This window comes from Labrus mixtus, chromosome 3 (genome assembly GCF_963584025.1).
Source record: "Labrus mixtus chromosome 3, fLabMix1.1, whole genome shotgun sequence".
NCBI classification, from domain to species: domain Eukaryota; kingdom Metazoa; phylum Chordata; class Actinopteri; order Labriformes; family Labridae; genus Labrus; species Labrus mixtus.
This window is the reverse complement of record NC_083614.1, coordinates 20,776,874-20,798,716: the sequence shown is the minus strand read 5'-3', so window position 1 is coordinate 20,798,716 and position 21,843 is coordinate 20,776,874. Positions and strand designations below refer to the sequence as shown.

At 37.9% G+C, this 21,843-nt stretch overlaps 1 protein-coding gene and 1 long non-coding RNA gene across 2 annotated transcripts in view; one reads left to right on the top strand and one right to left on the bottom strand.

The window, feature by feature from the left end:
* Positions 1-3,427: 3,427 nt before the first annotated feature.
* Positions 3,428-21,843, bottom strand: part of atp13a3 (ATPase 13A3) — a 36,611-nt gene continuing 18,195 nt past the window's right edge. Inside the window, exons 8-34 of the mRNA XM_061033717.1 lie at positions 21,709-21,778; positions 20,000-20,134; positions 19,206-19,278; positions 18,281-18,412; positions 17,925-18,107; positions 16,463-16,620; positions 15,394-15,582; positions 15,026-15,087; positions 14,383-14,533; positions 14,061-14,180; positions 13,704-13,721; positions 13,139-13,292; positions 12,911-13,031; positions 12,549-12,673; positions 11,610-11,770; positions 10,890-11,018; positions 10,668-10,747; positions 10,441-10,483; positions 10,220-10,329; positions 9,997-10,093; positions 9,813-9,885; positions 9,475-9,652; positions 8,331-8,509; positions 8,150-8,238; positions 7,880-7,960; positions 7,021-7,113; positions 3,428-5,904 (exon numbers count right to left, since the gene is read on the bottom strand). Of these exons, the coding sequence (XP_060889700.1) occupies positions 5,707-5,904; positions 7,021-7,113; positions 7,880-7,960; positions 8,150-8,238; positions 8,331-8,509; positions 9,475-9,652; positions 9,813-9,885; positions 9,997-10,093; positions 10,220-10,329; positions 10,441-10,483; positions 10,668-10,747; positions 10,890-11,018; positions 11,610-11,770; positions 12,549-12,673; positions 12,911-13,031; positions 13,139-13,292; positions 13,704-13,721; positions 14,061-14,180; positions 14,383-14,533; positions 15,026-15,087; positions 15,394-15,582; positions 16,463-16,620; positions 17,925-18,107; positions 18,281-18,412; positions 19,206-19,278; positions 20,000-20,134; positions 21,709-21,778 (3,202 nt within the window). The 3' untranslated portion in view covers positions 3,428-5,706. The remainder of the gene's footprint in view (positions 5,905-7,020; positions 7,114-7,879; positions 7,961-8,149; positions 8,239-8,330; positions 8,510-9,474; positions 9,653-9,812; positions 9,886-9,996; positions 10,094-10,219; positions 10,330-10,440; positions 10,484-10,667; positions 10,748-10,889; positions 11,019-11,609; positions 11,771-12,548; positions 12,674-12,910; positions 13,032-13,138; positions 13,293-13,703; positions 13,722-14,060; positions 14,181-14,382; positions 14,534-15,025; positions 15,088-15,393; positions 15,583-16,462; positions 16,621-17,924; positions 18,108-18,280; positions 18,413-19,205; positions 19,279-19,999; positions 20,135-21,708; positions 21,779-21,843) is intronic.
* On the top strand, positions 14,476-19,198 carry LOC132965540 (uncharacterized). Its single transcript, XR_009670072.1, has 3 exons — positions 14,476-14,605; positions 18,310-18,449; positions 18,965-19,198. It is a non-coding gene; the product is annotated as an uncharacterized LOC132965540 (long non-coding RNA).

The following is a 21,843-nucleotide window of genomic DNA, read 5'->3' as shown; positions in this document are numbered from 1 at the left end:
CCTTCAAATGAGCACTGACAAAAAAAAAAAAACACACACCAGATAAGTACTTCCTATGTAGCACTGCCCGTCACTTCTGTGCTCTTTTACACTTTGCCCAAGATGTATCTGTTGTAACTCATCATGTATTCAAGTCATTGCAAGCTTTTATAATAATATGTTGGAGGATAGAGCCTACATTATTGTGAAGACACAGCAGGTACTAAATGGCTGATAGAGGTGAGGCAATTTATGGTCATCCAGTGGTTTTATGATGTCATTTTATTGTCCTTTAAATTATGATCTCCTCTTACGGACAATAAAAAAAACACTAGACAGCATTATTGTTACAGCGAAAATATTACTTTATCATCCTTGCTTTCAGCTTCGAAAATCTAAATGTTATGTTAGTGAATACATCTCTCAAGTGAAGTGCCCAAGTGAGTGTCCAAAGTAGACAACATACTGGGTGCTGTTTATCAGATGGGACATTTCAATGGGCAATATAATACGACTAATATGACTTGATAAAGATGTAATTTGAATACACAGGTGCAGCTTAGGCTAGGAAAGTACAACGTGAATAATAATAATAACAATAATAATAATAATCAATAACTGTCGATAGTTATTATGTCACATGATTTAAGTATTTACAGATATATCTGCCAAGTATTTTGTTTTGTCATATTGGATGTCTGTGCAAATGTAATAACTTGTTATGGCAGGTTTTAAATGTCTCATTTGACTCTCTCTTCCTCCCATCTTTATGGGTGAGTTATATAATTGTACTTTAGATGGACATGTGTGTAAGGTCCAACTAGAACAGACTGACTTTGTACTCAGTCCTTGTCATGATCCTTTTCAGTCTAGATTGGATACTTTAAAATGTACTAATTCCATTTCAAAAGCTGTTAAATGTGACATCTTCTGCATAAATTTCAACTTGTTAAACAAGTCTCACAACACGTAAACTCCATAGAATTTTTTTTTAACTTTTGCCACACATTGGAAACTTTAGGCCCGATTTCCATCCTGCACTTCAATAAATAATTACGGTATCCTGTTCAGTGGAAAGAAATGCAGCAGACTGTTTTGAGAACATTTATTGAAAAGAAAGAAATCAAGATAAATCTGAAATACAATAATCGGGGGAAGAAAGAAATGAAAATAAATACAAAATAAATTAAAAGGTACAAAAATTTTCATAAAATGTACATTTCTGCCAATAAAAACAATACATTTACTCCAAACAAGGTGTGGGAGCTTCAAACGAAAATCACACCAAACAAATTGAACTGAGAGAGCTAACATACAGTAAGGAAGATTTACCAACAGTACATTTTTATTATTCTTTTATTCTTCATTACAAATAGACACATTTCCCTGAGGAAACAACATCCACATGAGGCTTCAGATACTCTGTGGCTGACTCGATCTCAATGCCATTTGATGTTTTGTTAAAAATACATGATGTGAATAAGAGGCCGATGCTAACTGTCAACAGTCGGTATATGTTGTACCTGTATGAGAGCAAAGAGGTTTCAGCATTAAATCCATTGCTTGACAAAGCAGTGTCAGATTAAAAGGCAAAGCTGTAGCGTTGAACCAAAGCATTAGTATTTACACTTTGCACATCAATGAATTGATGACTTCTTCTGTATTAAGGTGCAGTTATGACACAGCTTAGACTGAATCATTTTGCCCATAGCAGCAATATAATCATTTCTACAATAGACTGCTGATATCGAGCAGCAATGCACATTCTTTTTGCCAATTACATTTTAATTTGACATGGATATAAAAGATTTTAAACAGTGAAACAAGTACATTTAGTGATCAAACAGAGAAGTATCAAGACTGTCAGATGTTGCTGATAGTTGTGGATTTGTTTAGAGGTGCCAGAAAGACTAAATGAATTAAATTCCCTTCTTGTGTCAAAGTATTGAGACCAAAGAGAAGCAACCAGTACATAGGAGGATTTAATATACTTCATTAACCTGAAGAACAAAGAAATCTCATCCCATTCAAGTTGCTCTGAGTTTAACTTTCTTCAAACTCTAATGCAGACATGAGTTGCGTAAAGTTCACCCAAGACAGAAAAAACATTGATCCATGTGCCCCAATCATACTTTACAATTTCTGAGTCATATTGTGAGATAAATGCCCAAGATGACCAAATAAGGAAAACCCAAGATAATGCAAGTCCTTAACAAAAGTGAAAGTGAAATAAACCCAAAAGACATTACAAAACATAAGACAGAACTGATTGTAACACAGTACCAGAATAGTAGAAAAACACACACCAGCCCTTTGATAATCCAAACACCAGACATTTTTAATAACTAAATCTTATGACTTGAATGCACACACTAGAAATGTATATCTCATATATACAGATAGAATCGAATATATATATTATAACGGTTACTTTTTAAAGTAAGTCTCTACTGAATCAAATCATATTTGAGAGAATTTAACACAGGCTAAAATTGAACTTTTTCTTCTTTGTTTTTCAAATGAAGGTGAAAAGGAAACTCTTTGGAAATAGATTCAATAAACATTGTATTGCCTGCAATAAATTTATACTTTTTTTTCTTTACACAACATTCAATTCTAGCCTGACTAAAAAAATAAGTGACTGTAAATAAAATAGACAGAAAAAAAACACGACCCAAGTTGAATCATACCAGCATCATTTTTGATATCGAACAGAAATAAGTAACATTGACATTTCTGACAATTTTCTTTAGAATCATTCCATCGATTGGGACAAGAACGTCCATTTGAGCCATGTTGTGCATTTCTCAATTGTTTTTTTTTCTTCATATAAATATATCCATCTTCTCACACTAATAATTTACCAAAAAATACTATAACAAAATACTATAACTTTGCTTATCAAATAAATAATGTAATCATTCAAAGTATGGACACAGATCCCATTTGAGCTTGTCATTAAACAGTATGGATTTGTGATTTTATGACTAGTCTCTGAACAGTTAATGGCTTTTAGGAACTGAGCAACTTCAGACTGTAGTTATTACTGATATAGTAGGAAATGTGTTGTGATCTCCTTTCTATATGAATGAAACAATGACAGTCAGCGGACAAGCTAAATGTGAAGTTGTGTGTTACACATTAAGAGTCATGTAATACAGTGTTTTTCAAACAGATATTCTTCCTTATATTTGGAGGAGAAAGAGCAACGTTACATATAGTTTGAAAGACCTTTGAATTGTTGTACTTTGTGACACAAGACTAGTTGAAAGCATTAACCCACATAATTCATGACAGGCTGCTATAATGAGTATAGTTAGAACCGGCCAGTGCCTCTTTGAGTACCAAACACTTTCTCCAGCAGCTTACATTTAGTTTACAGTGGCTGTGGTTATCTCTCAATCAATGAATTAATATGATTTCCAATGATCCATTCTTGAGGCAAATAATGAATCCTCTAATGTCACTTTAATGTCAACTGCCTCGTAAACTGATAAAACAAACATTTTAGAATTCAGTACCCGCCACGTGATGAAGTAAGTGTTTGAAACTGAAAAAGGCTTTTGGGAAACAACACCTTAAATTCAAATGAAGGAGCAGTGAACATACAATATAGCCCTTAGCTCTCCATGCAAGTAGCCTATATTTAATGCATGAATACAATTATATACGGTCAATCCATCTTATGCAGCATGTGTTGTTGCATGGATGTTTTAAATGTGCGAAGAGCAGCGAGCTGATGAGATTTAAATGCTTTGCCTTAATTTACATCATTTTAAATCAGTCTTCCATGGGAAGAATTATTTTCTTCTTTTTTTTTTTTTTAACAGAAATATATTTGTAGTACTGCTGGCTTCCTCGAACTCATCTGACATGACCAGGTAGATGAATGATGTATATAATGATGTCATGCATGAGGTAAACGTTCCACAGTAACCATCCATATTCATGCGGCTCTTAAATGAAGACATGTTGATGTAAATGTTTCTTAATTCTACAGTTATGCTGCATTTTAATGATATTTTCAGGATTCAAACTATCAAGTCTTTAGAACATGATGATAGGTAGCTGGCTTCATGCAAGTCATTGTAAGCTTTCTGTTTCCTGTCTGATGTCATAATATGCTGACAGGGCTCGACTCATAGATGCAAAAATATAAGATTCTACTTTTTTAAGTACACTAGGGGCCCAAGAAAAGAGCTCAAGGAGAGACACGTTTGCTGTTCTTAAATATTATGTCTCAATAGTGAAACAAAAAGTTTCACCTGAAGGAGTTATGTTCCCTGTCGAACAAGACTTGAGCTAGCCTTCAGTATTTCACATTCAAAATAGCATTCATTTGAAAGTACAGCTGCGGTTGTTGAGAATTCAGTCATTAGTTTCAGAGATATCCTGTTAAAAAATGAACAGTTGTTAAACGGTTGGTTGAAGGACATGAAAAAGCTGGACAATAAATGTGTGTAACCGTTCCTATGACAATACGTGAAATAGTACTTCAACTTGGACCGAAAGGTCACAGGATCCATGAGGCTTATGTGTCTTACAAAGCTGAAATTAATTTAGTCTTTTTTTTTTTTTTTTTTAATACTTTTCTCCTTAACAATCTCTGTTATAATCATAACGCTAAACTCTAGCAAACCGACATAAACAATGGAGATACTTCCACAGCATGTCGTTGAAAAAAGACTTACATGTCTCCCTCACTGTTCTCTTGATGCATTTACTTTTTTACAAAACATGATGTTTGAATTCATATTATGTTTCAGCCTAATTAGGAGTGAAAATGCAATCACATATGTTTGTAAGTGTCATCATTTAGTAGTCTAAAGTATAGAACTGTGCATACTCTGCCGGGGTTTCTGTGGATAAACAACATGACAGTAGTCGATAAAACATTTCCAATCTTCTACATCCAACAGAGCCCTGATCCTAGCTCTTCAATAAGAGTCCCAAGCTGTAAAAGACCACTAAATAGTAGCAATCAAAGTCAACTAAGAGTATCTATGCATCAATCCACCCATCCTCCACTCCACCATTTCCTCCCGCTTATAATAACAACCTCTTTCCCTGCCTCCCTCCTCAGACTCATCCAGACCATTTCTTCTATCACTTGGCGTTTCAGTCGGAGTAGGTAGTTCTTTTTAGGGCCTTAGTTTTAACAGACTTTATGTCCAGTTACTTTGTTTCAACTTCACCAAAAGTTGACATCTAGTTTGATGGTCTATAAGTTATTGTAATATGATATGATATAATGGCATAAAAGCAATCATTCAACATTCTCCTAGGAAATTGTGCCAGCACATGAATGTAAGAGGAAAGCTCCGAATTGGACTGGCAAGGGGGCTCTATTTTGTACTTGTACGCCTTTTAAAGAATATAGATCTGAAAAGGTCATCTGCAGAGGTCAACAAATCTGACCTGTATTATCAACCCTCTTTTGATTCTGCATTTATAAATGATCAGATACCAAGAGGGGATTCCATTTAGTATTACTTGATGTTTAAATGTCATTTACACAAACTAGAGAGACCTGAGAGCACATGAGTTGTTGAGCCAGAGTGCTGAGAGGACTCAGATTTATTTGGTGCTTCTGTGTAAGATTTTAGCTGTACAGTCTCTGGAACTACAGTATGAGCTGTAAGTCGCAACCCAATTCAAGAGATTGGATGTGTGTTCGCTGAACACATGTTAAGTTCAATTTGATACTAGGAGGAACCGTGGGGGGGGCTAGGAGTTGACCATGATGTGATAGGTGGAGCCATTTTCTGGGCGTGGCTTGGCTTCAGTGGTGGTGGTTGGCTTTGGAGGCCAGTCAGGGTCCACACTGAGCTCCTGGGCCAGATGCATGTAGCGGGCTTTGGGCGCCATCTTGCGTGGGCAGCACAGCCAGGACAGACACTTGTATGTGCCCAGGTTAATCCCCCTCTGAAAACAACACAGCCAAAAACAAATCAATACAATTACCACAGAAAGAAAAAAGAGATTAGATCAATGAAGAGGTTTCACAAACCTGAGCCATATTTTGTTCAGGTTTTCTTAAGCACTTTACTAACATGCAAAGAAAAGAAACTACCATACCTATTAAACTGTGCTGTAAACATGCACAAGATAAAACTGAAGAAGAGCTATTGCTGGACACATTGTAACAAGAATGAAGGCATGCAAGTCATTCAAAATGAATTGTAGCATGATAATAGTTAGAAGGAGTTATCTGTAGACAGCTTAAAGATCCACTCCTTAAAAACAAGCTAATGGAGTCAAAGATCAAAACAAACAAAAGATTTAACAGCGGATCTTATTGACCATATTTTGGAAAAGTCTGCTTTGAAGCTTAGTATGGCCCATAGGCTTAATAGGAAATAAAGCAGAGGGAGACAGAAGAGGTGGCAAGCAGTCAAACTTCTAAAAGTCAAACAAAGGAGATATCCAAGGCATGGGAATGTTGTGCAAATTGAGAAAATATCACTTATAATAATTTAAACTAGAAAAACAACACACTATCAATATGTGCATGTTTTTTTTTAATCATTATTAGGAATGGCACACACTGTACACAACATGCAGGCCTATAAGAAGTAGTTTGCTTCACCTTAAGAAATTGTTGCATAGAAAGAAAGTTGAAGTTGGCCTTATTACTATGAAGCCTGCCTAATGTAGCTAATAGACAGCTAAGAAGGGTCTAAAAGAGGTGATGGGATCAACCCACTTTCCTGAGCGTTAATGTGTTCATCATTGACCACCGGTAGCTCTAAATTTATTAACAGTTTTCCAGTTTTTCTTCGAGCCTATTTTAAAACATTGCGGATGAGCGGCAGGTTTAGTAATTAATGCAACTGTAATCAAGCCCTGGACAGGAGGACAGGAGAAGGAAGGGACAGATCAGGATGCGACTGACATCTCGCACATGCATGTCTTGGTTAAGGGTTACATTCAAAAAGTGTGCTCTGTGGCATTGGAGGGAGGAAGTAGGGACAGAGAGAGGGAACACCACACAAGAGGAGAGTGAAAGGGCTGAGGAGGAAGGTGTCATGTTTTCCCAACCTGTGGTGTCTGGGCGGCAGGAGTGTCGACAAAGCTTCCCTGTTTGTCTCGGCTGAATACAAGCTTCCATAAGATGATGTCAAGGACGAAGGTCTACGGAATAGTGCAGTGGGCAGGGAAAGAATTACAGTGAGGCGAATTTGATTTTCACAGTGTCTGTTATTGTTTTTTTCTGCACAGAGGTCTTCCGTTGTTTTTGCTCGACCACAATGATTTTAATCATAATGTGAGGCAACTCCCCTCCCCCCCATTCAGCAGAGTGTTTGTCATTACATGTGAGGTTGTAATTAAATTTGACACATTAGTAAGAAAGAGTGCATTGATTTTGTTATTTAAAAAAAACAATGTGGTTATATGCAAAATCATTTGGTGAATACATTTAAAAAGTGAAGTTATATGCACTGGTAGTCCAGGATGTAACATCATCTAAGACATCTGTTATGTAGTGTACGGATGCAAGGATTTCTACAAGTAAAAATAGTTATTATTATCCTGCTATACTAAGTATGGCAGGCCAAAAGGCCATTTATTTTCACAGCACAAGTAATTTTCTTAAAGAGCATCTGTCTGTCCAAAAATGAAACAAGATAAACATGTGCTGCTTTAGGGAATTTCAAAAGCCCCAAAAAAGCAGAAATCACTCAAAAGTAGTTTCAAGCAGTCAAACATAAACTGTTAACTTTCACATATTCTAAAGCTCGCCTCTTATAATATACACGTATTCGCTTCTCACAGAACATGAGTGATCCTGCTGTCCAGCTGAATGAGACAAAGATGAGCACACTGCATGACAAAACAAAAACTGGACATGAAGGAAAAAAACATGTATTAATACTTTAGGTTCAAGGGTGTGTCTTACCTCCATCAAAACAGACGCAGCAGCGTTGACGAGGATGATGACGAAGAGTTTAACTCTCCACTCAAATGGGACACACACAATCTGTTCAGAGTGAGAGAGATAGACTTTCAAACCCTGATCATCAGAGATCAAAAACAGCATTTGAATTATATCAATATTCTAAAAAAATAAATATATTTTACATGAAAAAAACTGAGTAAGAGCGGAGTAAAGGTACATGGTTTCCATATGAATTATTTGATTGCTGGTCCTACATTTAACGAGTCTTACCTCTAGAAACTCATCAATGCTTTGGACAGGGTAGAACATGATGAACAGCAGGCAAATGTACAAAAAGAAGGAAGACAGCACAAAAGGCCCTGGGGAGGGGACAGACAAGTTCATAACAATGAAAAGTTACTTTGTAACTCAGAACAGTTCTACTGGTGTCAAATCAGTCAGGTTTTCTTACAGTTCTTGTAGCTCGGCTGTCTGAAAGGTTTTCCTTTCGAGAAAACGATGGCAACGATGAGATACTGGAAGCAGGAGACATAGAAGAGGCTGGTGTTCTCAAAGTTTTGGATGTTGTGGTCATCCAATTCGGTGTCGTTGTGGTCAGACACATTGAGGTGTGATGAGTGGTTGCAGACACTAAGTGAGACGAGAGTTCAATTATTAAACGAGCAAATAAAATATTCAGTCCGGCGTCATCATAATATAGAAATGAGACATGGAAGCGACAGTTAATTAGAACATATCAAATTATTTAACATCAAGGCTACAGCAAATCCTCACATAGGGGCTGCTGCCTGTTTTGGTGTGTCACTATTATATTGTTGTATGTCTTGTGGATTGTTTCTGTAATTGTTCCTCTTTTGTCCTCTGGAAATGGGCTGTTATTTACTTCAACTGAAGAGGGTGCGGTTATTTGAAGTAGGCTTGCATAAGGGTCAGACCTTTATTTCTAGTTCCCTAGAAACAAAACATTTGTTTCACTTAAAAAGGAAGCCTGTTTGAATTATTATCTTTTTTGTTGTGATGCTGTCTTTCAACCATTTCCCTGTTAGAATTAGGGTAACATGCCATGAATACAACTAAGTGTCCTCTTTGTATTAAACACCCTCTGTCATTTCAGCGGACAGAATCCCTTCTTTTTTTAAAGCTTTAATTGTGACATATTTGAAGAATGTGATATGAAGGCTTGAATGAGACCATTGAAATGTAGCTATCGCCATCTTGTGGCACTTGTATATTACTACAAAGTATAACTTTGCTCAGACATTATTACATCCACTCACAGAGATAGAAATTTCATAATAACACCCAAGACAAGTAGTCTGGAAGAGAAAAAAAATGTGATGAAAATGTAATGTTTATAATGTTAAATGTATTATATTGAGGATTTGTTTAGAGTGCATTGTGCTTATTTTGGCATTCATATAATGTGAGAGGCAAATTTGGGTGTGTAAACCATCACATACTGGATATGCTGCTTTTATTTGACCATCTTCTTTTATTTGAAGAAACAGGGTAGGTGACATTTATATTATGATGTTTTTTTTTTTAGCTGTAGTACAGCAGAGGCATATGTGTGAGCTTTTCTAATAGGTACTCACTCTGTATGCGGTGTCCAGACTGTGTACCAGGGCTGGTGTCGGACCCAGAGGAAAGTGATGGTCTGGAAGCCCAAGCAGATGAGGATCTGGGTCAGCACAGAGAACAGCAGAGGCCCTGAGATCAGACCTGATGGGGGGCGACGTGCCACTAGTTCTTTCCACGCTGGGTTTAAACTCACTGAAGAGGAGAAGAGGAAGGGAGCAGGATGAAGATTGGCAGAAAAGAGGGCAAGGTGAAGAGGCATTAAATAAAGATATTGATTAAGATAAACCAAAGCAAGGCAAACAACCATGGGCTAAAAAAAACAACAAATTATTTTGTTTTTTCTTATACTTACTGGTAAAGACAATAAGGAGAATGATGGCAATGTCAATAAAAAGGAACTGGAAGTCTCCAAGGTTACTGAGGATCTAAGAAACATGAACAACAGACAGTATAAATCAGTGTGTAGACTAAATTCTGTGAAGTCCCTGAACGTGTTCTATCTTCACTTGTGGTAGCAGCAGCAGCAGCATACTTACAGAGTAGAGGAGAGTGACACTAATGTACTGGATGATGCTGTAAAGTGCCATGAACTTGAAAACACAGAAGGAGGTGATGAGAGCAGCACGCCCCTCCCTGTAATAATAGGTAAACATTGAGTCATCTCTATGCAACATAGAACTCGACCAGTACGTCATTAGTACATCAAAAAGAACATTCTAGTGCTACTAATTAGTCTAAATTGGTCTAAGGAAAAGATACCTTATGAGGCTGGGTACACAGGAGATGTTGGGGGTCTTGGAGGTGAAGGGAGATGCTACGGACGCCTCAAGCTCAGACAGGGAGATGCCACCATGAGCCCTCTTAAGAGCCTGAGTGAGGAAAGTAGGAATCACTAAGTATGACCAGATGTCAATATGTTAATGTACATTTTTAACTGTTGATTTAAAACTAATAATTGCTTAACAAGTGTGTGTACATACCCCACAGTCGTTTGCTCCATCTCCACACATCCCCACAAAGTAGCTTTAGGCAAATAAAGAGCAGTGACAGTGTGAACAATGTTATCCATTATTCTTCAAACATGATCATAAAAATCTAACTGAAAGTTAAGCTGCTGCTCATCATTTAAGCAAGCCTCTCAGTAGCATGATCATATACTTTGAATGTAATAGTATAGCTACATCAGTTATTTGACTAAATGACTTACTCGACAGCCTGCAGCGCCTCAATTAACTGGGTTTTCTGGTCAGGGGCCATTCTGGCAAACACTGTCCCATGCAGCACAAGCTACAAAACAGAATGCACCATCATTTCAACAGACATATAAGGATTCAGGGAGGTTATTCTAGATGTAGCAGCAACTTTTATTTAGTATAATACACAGAAATGCTGTAAACAAAGTCTACTCTCATTTAATAGATCTCTGTACCTTTTGAAGCATGTCAGGGAAATGTTCCTCGATGACAGCAAATGATTTTCCATTCATGGCAAAGTGGTACAGCTCTTGTGGTTTTTGCTCATCTATGTGGAAATTATCCCCCAGACTGATTGTCACTTCCTGTTAAAGTAATACAAGTAAGGATTAGAGGCAGAACATTAAAAACAAAGATATCCTCAGACAGTACATTCTTGTTAAACCAACTGGTCAGACTGTCACAACAATTCAAGATTTTGATATTCCATAATAATCAATTATTAATATTGACTTTTTTTTATGGACCTCATTATGATATAAAATGATTGGCATTGTTGGAACATTAGTCATTTCTACATATTTGTTTTTAGACCATATCTGTAAATTATAGTGGAAGAAGCCTGAGTGACGTCACCCATTGGTTACTTCAGGGGGGCTTTGAAGAACTGTCGATGCTGGAAATGCTTTCTCAACCCAACTTTTAGTCAGTTCTTTGACCAACAACTAAAGGACATATGGGAATCTTGTTGAGTTTGGATTGGGTGCCAGGGAAAATATTTAGTTATCGACATGCTTGAATTTGTCTCTCCGTCCCGTACGTGTATGCCTTAATGCAGCCTTGTACTGTGTTTGTGTGATTGTGCAAGCCTTATCGCAGGCTGCTCTTTCGCTATGCTTTTTCTCTCTATTTATTTTGTGCAAGCTAATCTATTCCCATTAGCCTCAAATCCTCACCTCCAGGCGAGGTGTCTTGCTTGGTTTGTCAGCATATCGCCAGGTGATCTTGGCAGCTTGTCCATTATGTGGAGGGAAGGCATCAGCAATGATCACTGTGTCCTGGGGAGGGATCATCCCACAGTCTCGGGCCACAGAGATGGCGGTCAGCATGTTGTCACCTGGAATATGAATATAGGACCTCTCTTATTTTGCACTTTCTCTCCATCTCCATAAGAAATATCAAGGGTGATGTGCCTCACTCTTGTTATGTTGATACCAGCTGTTTATGGGAAGTAGAATTAATTTAGCTTATTGCCCTTGCTCCATTTGACCTTTGTTGTGCTGGTATTAAAAAATCCAGCGAAGTCAGACATTTACCTGTGAAACCTCTAAACAAATAAAGTGAATATCTGAGACACAGAACCTCTTTTGTTCTCTGAAAGGTCATTTGCTGTATCTCCTCTTTTAGTCACTTTATCACAAATACACACACATTAAAAACATTTTCTTAAGTCCCATCCTTCAAAATAATGTCAGTAATTATTTCTGTAGGTAAGGCAGTCTGTGAGTAGACCATACATTTGTCACGGGTTACTGAGTTCCTTTTCAGCTTCAATGTACGAGCTTTTTTAAAGGACTCTCTTTTATTTTAGGATTTGTGTAGCAACTTCCAACAGTCAGATTTTAAAGAGAAAGCCAAGCAAGGACGTTTTTACAATCCTCTCGTACATGTTGGAGTTAGTTTGTGCCAGTCACACTGAGCAACCTAGAAACAGGTATTAGTTGAGATTACAGGTAGAGCGGACTGAATACCAGAGAGATTAAAATATCTTTAGTGGCAAAAAACAGATTACCAGACTCATTATGTATTATGTTTCCATTTGTAGTCTCAGTGAGTGGTTGTGTGTTTTAAGAGACTATATAGATACAGTTATAAATTAAGATTTGTGGACTAACCGGTAACCATGACAGTGCGGATGTGTGCTTGGCGGAGGTCTTGCAGAACCGCCGGGGTTTCAGCCTTGAGCTTGTTCTGCATGATGATCAGACCAAGGAACTCCATGTTTGTCTCGATGTGATCCCTTGTTTAAAAGAAAAGTCAACACATATTAGTACATAATACACATATTAGAATGTCTATGACAAAAAAAGAAAATAGAAGTGCTTCTCATATACATTAGCTTTACAAATGACTGTAAACAAACATTTCAAATATAAATAGTTTCTGTGGTTAACAGCTTGAATTTAAAGCTGCAACAAGTATCTGTATAGTGTACAATGAAGATGAAAAATAATATCTAAATTAAAAAGTCTGCCACCTGTTGACATTTTGGACTTTGTGCCAGGTGAGTTTTGATTCAAGTCGACGATGAGCCAGAGCTATGACCCTGAAACCCTGCTTGGTGTAGCCCTCCAAAACCTCCGCAAAGTTTTCTGGCACTGCAAAGAGGCAGAGAAATATAAAATCAGAACAGTCAGAGACCGATAGAAAGCAATAAAAGAAGACACATCTAACCTGTGTGGATTTTGTCAAATCAACTCCTAACCTGTGTCTTTCCTGCAAAGACTAGCCACCACCTCTGGTGCGCCCTTTACGTAAGCATCCATGCGTTTCTCCCCCAGCAGACGGGCCACCACACTCATCCTCTGGAGTGCTGAGGAAAAGGGAAACTGGCGGACAATACCGATCTCGTACGCTGTCTGCACATGCACACCCACACAGACGAAAAACACATCAAAGACTTTATCTTCTGTGTGAAAGAGAAGATAATGCTACTTACTGACTAGCTACAAAATGACTTTTAGAAGGATATTTGGAGACTCAAATGCTTGGTTGACAAGTTCAGAAAAACCTAATTATACAGATTAGATCTCAACTTTTTTTTCCAAACTAAAACATAAACAAATTCCCTGAACTACAAACAAATTGATTTGAAACTTTACAATTTCAATCACCTTTGTAAAATGCTGTCAAGTTGGTCAATATAACAATACTGGAAAAAAACCCATTAATTTTAATATTCTGGCCAACATTACTTATACAACTATAAATGCTCACTACTAAGAACTGAGCTGCCCTTTTGATGTGAATATGGGAGGCAGAATACTTACGGATAGCTCGTATAACTCCTAGAATGAGAAACAGAGAACAGTGGGATGAGTCAGTGGGAAATTTATAAGCCAGTCATTCAGTGTTAAAGTAAAGTTGCCTTTGTTATTTTATGATGGTAGTTATGACACACTTTTTTGCTTAGATTACAGCTTATAAACTCTAAATCATCTGTCACCTTTCAGTTACAAAACAAATTATACAACGCTCACACCAGCTCTGTTCTATTAATTAGTTATGTGTCATTTGAATTTATTTGTTTGCAATGATAAGAAAGTGTTAACTATAACATTTCAGACTTTTCCCTGACTCTGAAATCCTGTGATTATACTGCAGAGCCACTAGGTTTTTGTCCATACCATGTCCTGGTCTGGTGATGCAGCGGGCTCCGGGGGCAACAGTTGTTTTGGGGGTCGAACCACAGTGGGCATGATACGATTGTGGAGGGCTGTTTCCTCCTCAGTGGCCTCTTCCAGGACCTGAACAGACAAAGATTTAAACCGAAAACATATTTGAGATAATTTTGCATTTCTTTTTTTTTCTCCCTGTAACAACCTGAAGAAAAATGGGAAATGGGATTTTCAGTCACTCTTTACACTTTTAGGGTGGTCACTCTAATATGATTCCCACTTTTCTGTCCTGACCGATAAAACACTTTTGTATTGATAGAGAACAGCTCACCCAGCCCGTGGCCTCAAACATTTTTAGGTCTAGTGGGTCTCCAGACAGCTGGCCGTCTATTTTGGTGAGAGAGTGGCAGGTGGCCATACAGGCCACAAACTGGGACTTGACAAGGTTTTCCTTATAGGCATTTTCCTCTGACAAGTGGAAACTGTAGGGACAGGAGAAACAGGAGTTGGACAAGAAAGGACCCATTTTACTCGGACATATACATGGAGAAAAGGTGAATCTTAAAACTTGTTTAAAATTAGTTTTTATGATTTCCTTAATACTATACACACACAAAATCAATAACTAGTTTCTTAAGTGAAAAAAATCCTAAAATTCAATATTCCTGCACATTACAAAATCTGATCAACACCCATAGAAGTCCCTGTGCAGCCCAAAAGCATTTATTCAGTTTGTAAGAGGACTCTTAAGGTAAGAGGTAGGTTGAAGATCTTCTCAATTCAAAATCATTTTTAATTCATCCTTATGCTTTTTTTTTTTAATTCAGCATTTTCATTGATTTGAAACGAGAGCTTCAGAAAACACAATCTCAGCAATGGCTAAACCAGAACAGTGACTTGAGATCTTTAAGGTAAAAATGGTCTTAACCACGATTACTTTGATGCTTCATAAATCTGAGGACAGACGAGCTTACCTTCCGTTCTCAACCCTCTGAACTCCCCACAGATCTAACCCATCTTCTGTCAGAGTTCCAGTCTGTAATTACACAGGAAGTACATTTAACTGGTTATTTACTCTTGTCGTTTATAGCAACACAACTAAGACAGGTACAATCAATTTAGGGTAACTTCAGAAGTAAATACTTATATATATAAACTAACTTCAAAACATCATTAATACACATGCAAACACAGTTTTCATTCATCCTCCTCAAAACATTTGTTTAACTGTAAAAATAAATAGAACTAGTCATAGTACTTTTTACCAAGTTATATCCAATGTTGTGTACATTTATGCATGTACTGTCTATAAGTCAATGCTAAAAGAGATGCTAGTACTCACCTTGTCAAAACAGACCAGATTGATTTGTCCACAGATATTGATCCTCTGTGGGCTGATACAGAAAATGCCGATGTCTTTGAGTCGTCGCTGGGCGTAGACTATGCCAGCTGTCATTGCGGCGGGCAGCGCTGGTGGCACAGTGATAGTGATGATGTCCAGAGATTCAATGATGATGGTCTTGGCTGGCACCTGGGGAAGGCAGAATTGAAATAACATCAGGAAACTTTTGCATTTTAGACAATTTTTTTGAGCCCTGAATCAGCACTCCTAAAAATGGGATTCACAGTCCAGATTTCAGAATCACATAAGAGGCATTTCCAAACAAAAGCCAACAGGAGCCAGTTTGAACTGAACAGCTTGGTACAGGGTGTTTTTCTGCACTTGTAAAATAAAAAATCCAGAGCATGGACCCAAAATGGCTGATCCTCAAAGTCTGATGCTAATCCTACTACAACAACACTATAATCATACAACAGGCTTTATAGAGAAGGGGAAACTAATGCCTAACACAGTTAATGTTCCTCTGCAAAAAACTGCTTCAGATATGTTTTTCCATTCTGTTAGTTATGGGACAGTCATCCACCTCTCATTATTAGTTTGCTTTGTAGTGATTCTGCCCTCTAGTGGGCAAAAATCTATTTGGTTCAGTTTCAAGCTTCCTCCCTAGAGAGCTGTTTTTTTTGTGCACAGATTAAACTTTGGTTATTCTGGGAAGTTTAAAGGCTTGACTGTGTGTGACCATGTACTGCAAATGTAAAAGAAAAGTTGCTGAAGAAGGAAATTTGTGATCAAAAATAATCCCTTGGATTGATTAGCATTCATTTCCTTTTACAATTGCTTTGTATTGGTCTACAGACGCAGTACCGTAAATTGTTCTGATACATTTTATAAGTATTGTGTTGGTCAATCCACAGAAAGCCAGAGTCTCTGAATAGTCAATAATAGGGCAGTTTAAAATTAGATGTTCTTAAATTGGCACTCCCATTCTAATCACTGCACTCACTAGCAGTCTCAAGGTATGTTATATGTTATGTCATTTTATAAATTCACTCATGGCCTCCTACGTTACCTTGTTCATGATGCTGAGGACAATGGAGTAGACAAAGCCAATTCCAGCCACAGCCACCAGACACAACAGGAAGAGGTAGGCATCACGGTACAGCTTGAAGTCGGTGGGTTTTGGATAAAGGATGGAGCGCACCAGCTGGCCTTTGGCTGTGCTGAAACCTGGAGGTTAAAAATTGTTATGAATAAGTGTGAGAAGCTTTCAATATTTGATTTTACATTATTTTCTGACTGAGGCTCAGGTCTCTGAACTGTTATGAATTAGGCTTAAATGGTCACAGAATTGTTTTAAAAATTACTTTAATGTTGATAAGTCATGTACTGTATTTAGTGGATCACATCTTTAGAATATCGTTGGCATTGTTATTGCTGGTCTGAAGCAAAACACAGCACGCTAAATGGAAATAGCTTCTCCAGTCAGCAAGGTGTCCGCATGAACAGAGACAGTTTTAATAAAATGAGCGGTGTGTCAATAAATAAATAAAAATACTAACAAAAGTTATACTGTTTTCAAATGCTTAATCCAAGCCACTAATCCTGCTCCCTAATCCTGCTCTCAATCTGCATTCTCAGGGTACAGACAATTTCCACCGACATATCTTGGCATTTTAATTTGATCCTTCTTTTACTCCTCACATTCAACAGCTGGTAAAAAGGTTAATATGGAAGCCGGGCTTTTCCCCCCATAATCAAATCCTGCCTCTTTTTTAATCTAAAAAGAGACTGGTTGCTGCCACTTTTACGTCTGTGCTATGGTGATGTGTTACATATGCAAGCTTCGTCTAAAGGCTTACATTCACTGGACACGGTGTGTCACAGAGCTTTGAGGTTCATCACTGATTTTAGCCTTAACTCTTCTATGTTTACTGTATTCACATGTTGGATGGTCATGAGACTAAAACACTGGCATATTCTTATTGAGAAGGCCATTTCAGGTCTATTCCCCTCGTACCTTCTGACCTACATTAGTTGGAAGAGTACAGGTACTAATAATATTCTGTCCCAGGAACTTTTCTTACCCTTTGTTCTAAAGGTCAGAACAGAACTGGGGAAAAGGTCTCATTAGATGCTTTTCAGTGTATTTTTAACGACTTGGATTCAGGTACCGGGACATGTTGTGCCTGATCTATTAATGAGTATGGTCGATTTTGACAAATATTTGCTGTTTTACTTGTTTCATGTCTTTTAATGTATTCATCTATTTTGCATTATGTTTGTACTTAAGCTTATGTTAGCTTCTCTTTGTTTGTCAGAAACTTTGTTTACTGTGCTGCTGCCTGTCTTGGCCAGGAAACTCCTGGAGTTTTCTCCTGGTTAAATAAATATATTTTTTTAAATTACAAAATTGATGATCTCACTGTTTCATTGTCAAAGTTTCTGCATAAAGCATCATAGAAATGTACACCAATGTAGAGACCATTCTAACTTGAACAATTCTTAATGAATATCACAAGACACACACATACCTGTGCGGACCACAACAGCCTTGACCAGTTCACCTGTGTAGAAACGGGTCTGGATGACATTGGTGCCGCAGAAGAGTGTGTGTCTCTTATACTCCTCTGTGCTGTAGGCACTGTCAGCTTCCTCCCTCCTCTCCCCTGGTTCAGGATTTGGGAGATTGGTCTTTGTCACAGGAACACTCTCACCTATCAGGGTTAGACTAATATTAGGACAGACTGCTATGAGATCTACAGAAAGAGTGTACTGATGTTGTGAGTCTCCTGAGGTCCATCGCTTAATTCATCTACAGATATACTGGGCATCCCACCAGTGTTTCTCCTGTGTAACAAGATAAACACTTTTTCTTATATTTACTAACCTGTGAGCATGCTTTCATTGACGATGCAGGTGCCGCTGACCAGCACGGCGTCACATGGCATGATGGTCCCATTGCTGGGGATAATCATAACATCACCAGGCACAAGATCTGTAGACATGATCTCCTCGATATCTGCCAGGAATAAAGGACAATGGAGAAGAGGAAAAAGGTAAGTGGACAGAAGTGTGTGTCACTGAAAAGAAGATAGAACATTAGGAGTGTGGAGAAAGGTGAAATGGAGCCAACAGTAGCAGACGGTGGGGGCGATGAGGAAAGAAATATTTTGTGTGTCAGAGCCCCTGAGTCTTGTTCAGCACATCTTAATACTCTCGGCTCTCTGGGCAGCAAGAAAAAAAGCTGAGGCATCACAAGCAGAGTGCCAGATCAGTAGGTGAATGCACTGACAAAAATATAACTGGAGTACAAATGCTTACAGCATTTTTTTAAAACTGAAGTTTAACTATTTTCCTCAGCTAACTCAGAAAAATTTATTTTAATTGGCAACAGCAAAGACAAATAATGAAAGAGTTTATATCAATGCATCAACTCTGCAGAAACAATCCCCTTTAAAGGCATGCAGACATGAAAAAGCAATGTAGAGAATGTTTAAAGAATGCTTTCCAACACATAAATAAGCTACACCCACTTTTTTTTAATACACACATTGTTCATTCTTTCTCATAGCCTGCATTGTCCCATACTGGCAGCCTTCTGGAGGACAGCCAAAGCAGGGTGACTTTGTTATTGAGTCTGGGCCAACACAGGAGCAGAAACTGTCTACTGTCAGGTTTTGTATAGAAAGCACTCTTTACAATAGCAGGAAACCGTTCATCGTAGTACTTGCTGTGTTTTACTGTTGAAGTGACTGAAACTCTAACCCTTAACCCTGATTAAAGAATCAAAAATGATAAAGAAATCAACAAACCTTTGTTGGCCCGGCATACAGACACACGGACGATACTGTGAGTTGCCACCATATCATGAAGCATGACATATTGCTGAAAAAAACAACAACAAATATAATCTTTTAAAGACTGAACTTTTGAGGTTGTTGATTTAAAAGCTAGGAGTAGTAGACGTAGTGCAGAGGAGCCTTTAAACCCTGAACTAGACACAAGAAGAGGCAGTGAAAATGTCTGATATGGTCATTACCTGGCCAAGCGCTGCTGCTGCTGTCCTAGTTACTGTAGTGTTTTTAGAGGGTTGAGAATGTTGTGTACTTAAAGTAACAGATTGTGTACTTAAAGTTACAGATATGTTGATGTAACAGTTAACTGTTCTTTAAAAGTTCCTTTGATTTGTTTTAAGGAATGTCTGGCATGTGGTTTTTTGTAGCAGAACGTTAATTTCTTAGGAAGCTGATCCGAGATAATTTTAAAAAATGCATTTATATTAAGTTGATGTTTCATAAGTCTCATACGAGCAGATGATCCTGTCAGAAAATACCAATTCTTCAGACACACACAGTAAAAATGCAGATTTCATTTAAATCTAGCAGGTTGCCCCACACAGATGTCAAAATCTAGCATATATATATAACATATCTTCCGGATCAGACGACATCTCACTTGCAGCTTTAGAAGTTCCATAGTTGCATTTACCACATAGCTACCAAGTAACATATGCACAAATGAGAACCTATTTCTTTTCTTTCCAGGGCAACTTGTTTAATAAATGGCTGTGGATTCAGCAAGAGTCCTGACTTTCTGTGGAGCTCACCTTTTTGATGGTGTACAGAGAGGTAGCTATGGATATGACCGACATGAAAACAATGGCCACAGCATAGTAGTAATACTCATCGGCACTCCACAGGATCACACTGAAGAGCTGGAAGATGTAGAAAGGATTGAGGACCTGCAGAAGGAGAGAGAGAGAGAGAGAGAGAGAGAGGGAGAGAGAGATTAGGTTGGCAATTGCAAAGATGAGAGCTTGAAAGTAGAATAACAATTACTTTATAAACAGATATATCTACAAGGACATAATTAAGACACTGTCAGGACGCAGAGGTGTGTTCAAGTTCCCATAAGTCAGGATGATTTCCACTCAAGATGTTAACTTATTTATGTAGCGAGAGAGGGGCTGATGTCACTAGAGGTTCAGATGTTTATCAGTGTTTAAGGTGCAAATGAATGAGATGCATATATAAATAAAGAGTGACCACTGAGGCAGGTTGAGGCTTAATGTACATGGCCTTTTGGGAATGTTCCTCCAGTTGTTTGAATGTGAGTGTTGATCCACATTACTTTGTAGGTCAGCAGAAAAGCTTGAGTTTTGTATTTACCATGAATCAGCAGTTCTCTTGTGAAATTTTACTAAATGGATATCCAAACTTGTTTCCTTTAAAAATGATGTATATAACTGTAAAGGCCTCTTATTATTCTCCTATATATGTACCGGCAGAGAAAGAGAAAGAGAAAGTCAGATCAAACTGACAATGTAACTGAAACCTAATTAAATGAGCAATAAAACTGATTAAGTATACTGAGAACAAGAGGAACAGATGTGCACTTATTTATACGGCTTAAGTACACAAGTAGGTGTTTGCGTTTCAAAAATAGATCTGGTGGTTGAAGTGATTAATGCCTTGCATAAATAATGGTTTGCATGCATCGATCAGAGATCAAGTTATTATTTCAAGTTGCAGAAAAATAAGTCCAAATAACTAAATCACGGGCATTAGCCCAATTCTACAATTTGTCTAAAGAAATCTCCAAAACACTGGGCTGAGCGCAAAAGTTGACATGATGCATTTTATTGAAGGAAACATGTGTCTCTGTTGAGTGTTTCCCGCACATAGACGCTACTCAGAAGTGCCAAGTATATTTGCCATTTTCCCTCCAGTGAATGCACCGATTTGAGGTGTGAGGTCTCTTGTTTTAACTGATGCTTCTTATGCCCTCATTTTAATAATTTCTCTGCAGCTGCTTGCTGCCAATGTTGTTGTGCGTTTAGTTGAGGAAGAATGTTGCGAAACGCTGAATCATCAACAAGCCTGCAACATACACAGATCCCCTGTTGTGGTAACGGAGTATCTATGGAAACATTTCAAAACATGAGTAACCTTATTTGAGCATCATTATCAAATGTACTGCTGATAAATATTGTAAGAAAGAGAAGAAGCAAACAAAAAATAAACCGGATACAGAATGGGGCAGGTGGGGTCAAGCCGCTGTGTGTAAGTATTAGAGGCTAGTTCAAAGTTTGTGTGTGTTTGTGTGTGTGTGTGTGAATGCGTAGATAGATGCGAAGAGAATGAAAGGGAAGAAGCTAAACAGAATAAGGGTTTTTGTGTATAGTTTATATCCTATCCTTATATTAATAAATATCCTACCCTTATACAAATAAGATACAACCCCCCGCCCCTTCCACCACCCAGGTACAGCATCATTTTGTGGGAAACACTGCTGTTTATGCACACTGGACCCTACCTCTTTGATAAGCAGCTTGAAAACAGAAGGCACTTTCACTGCAATTTCATTCACTCCGAAGAACAATCTCCTGACAAGAGGTGAGAGAGACATTTATGAACCAAGTAAAGTTAACAACTCCATATGAAAACAGAC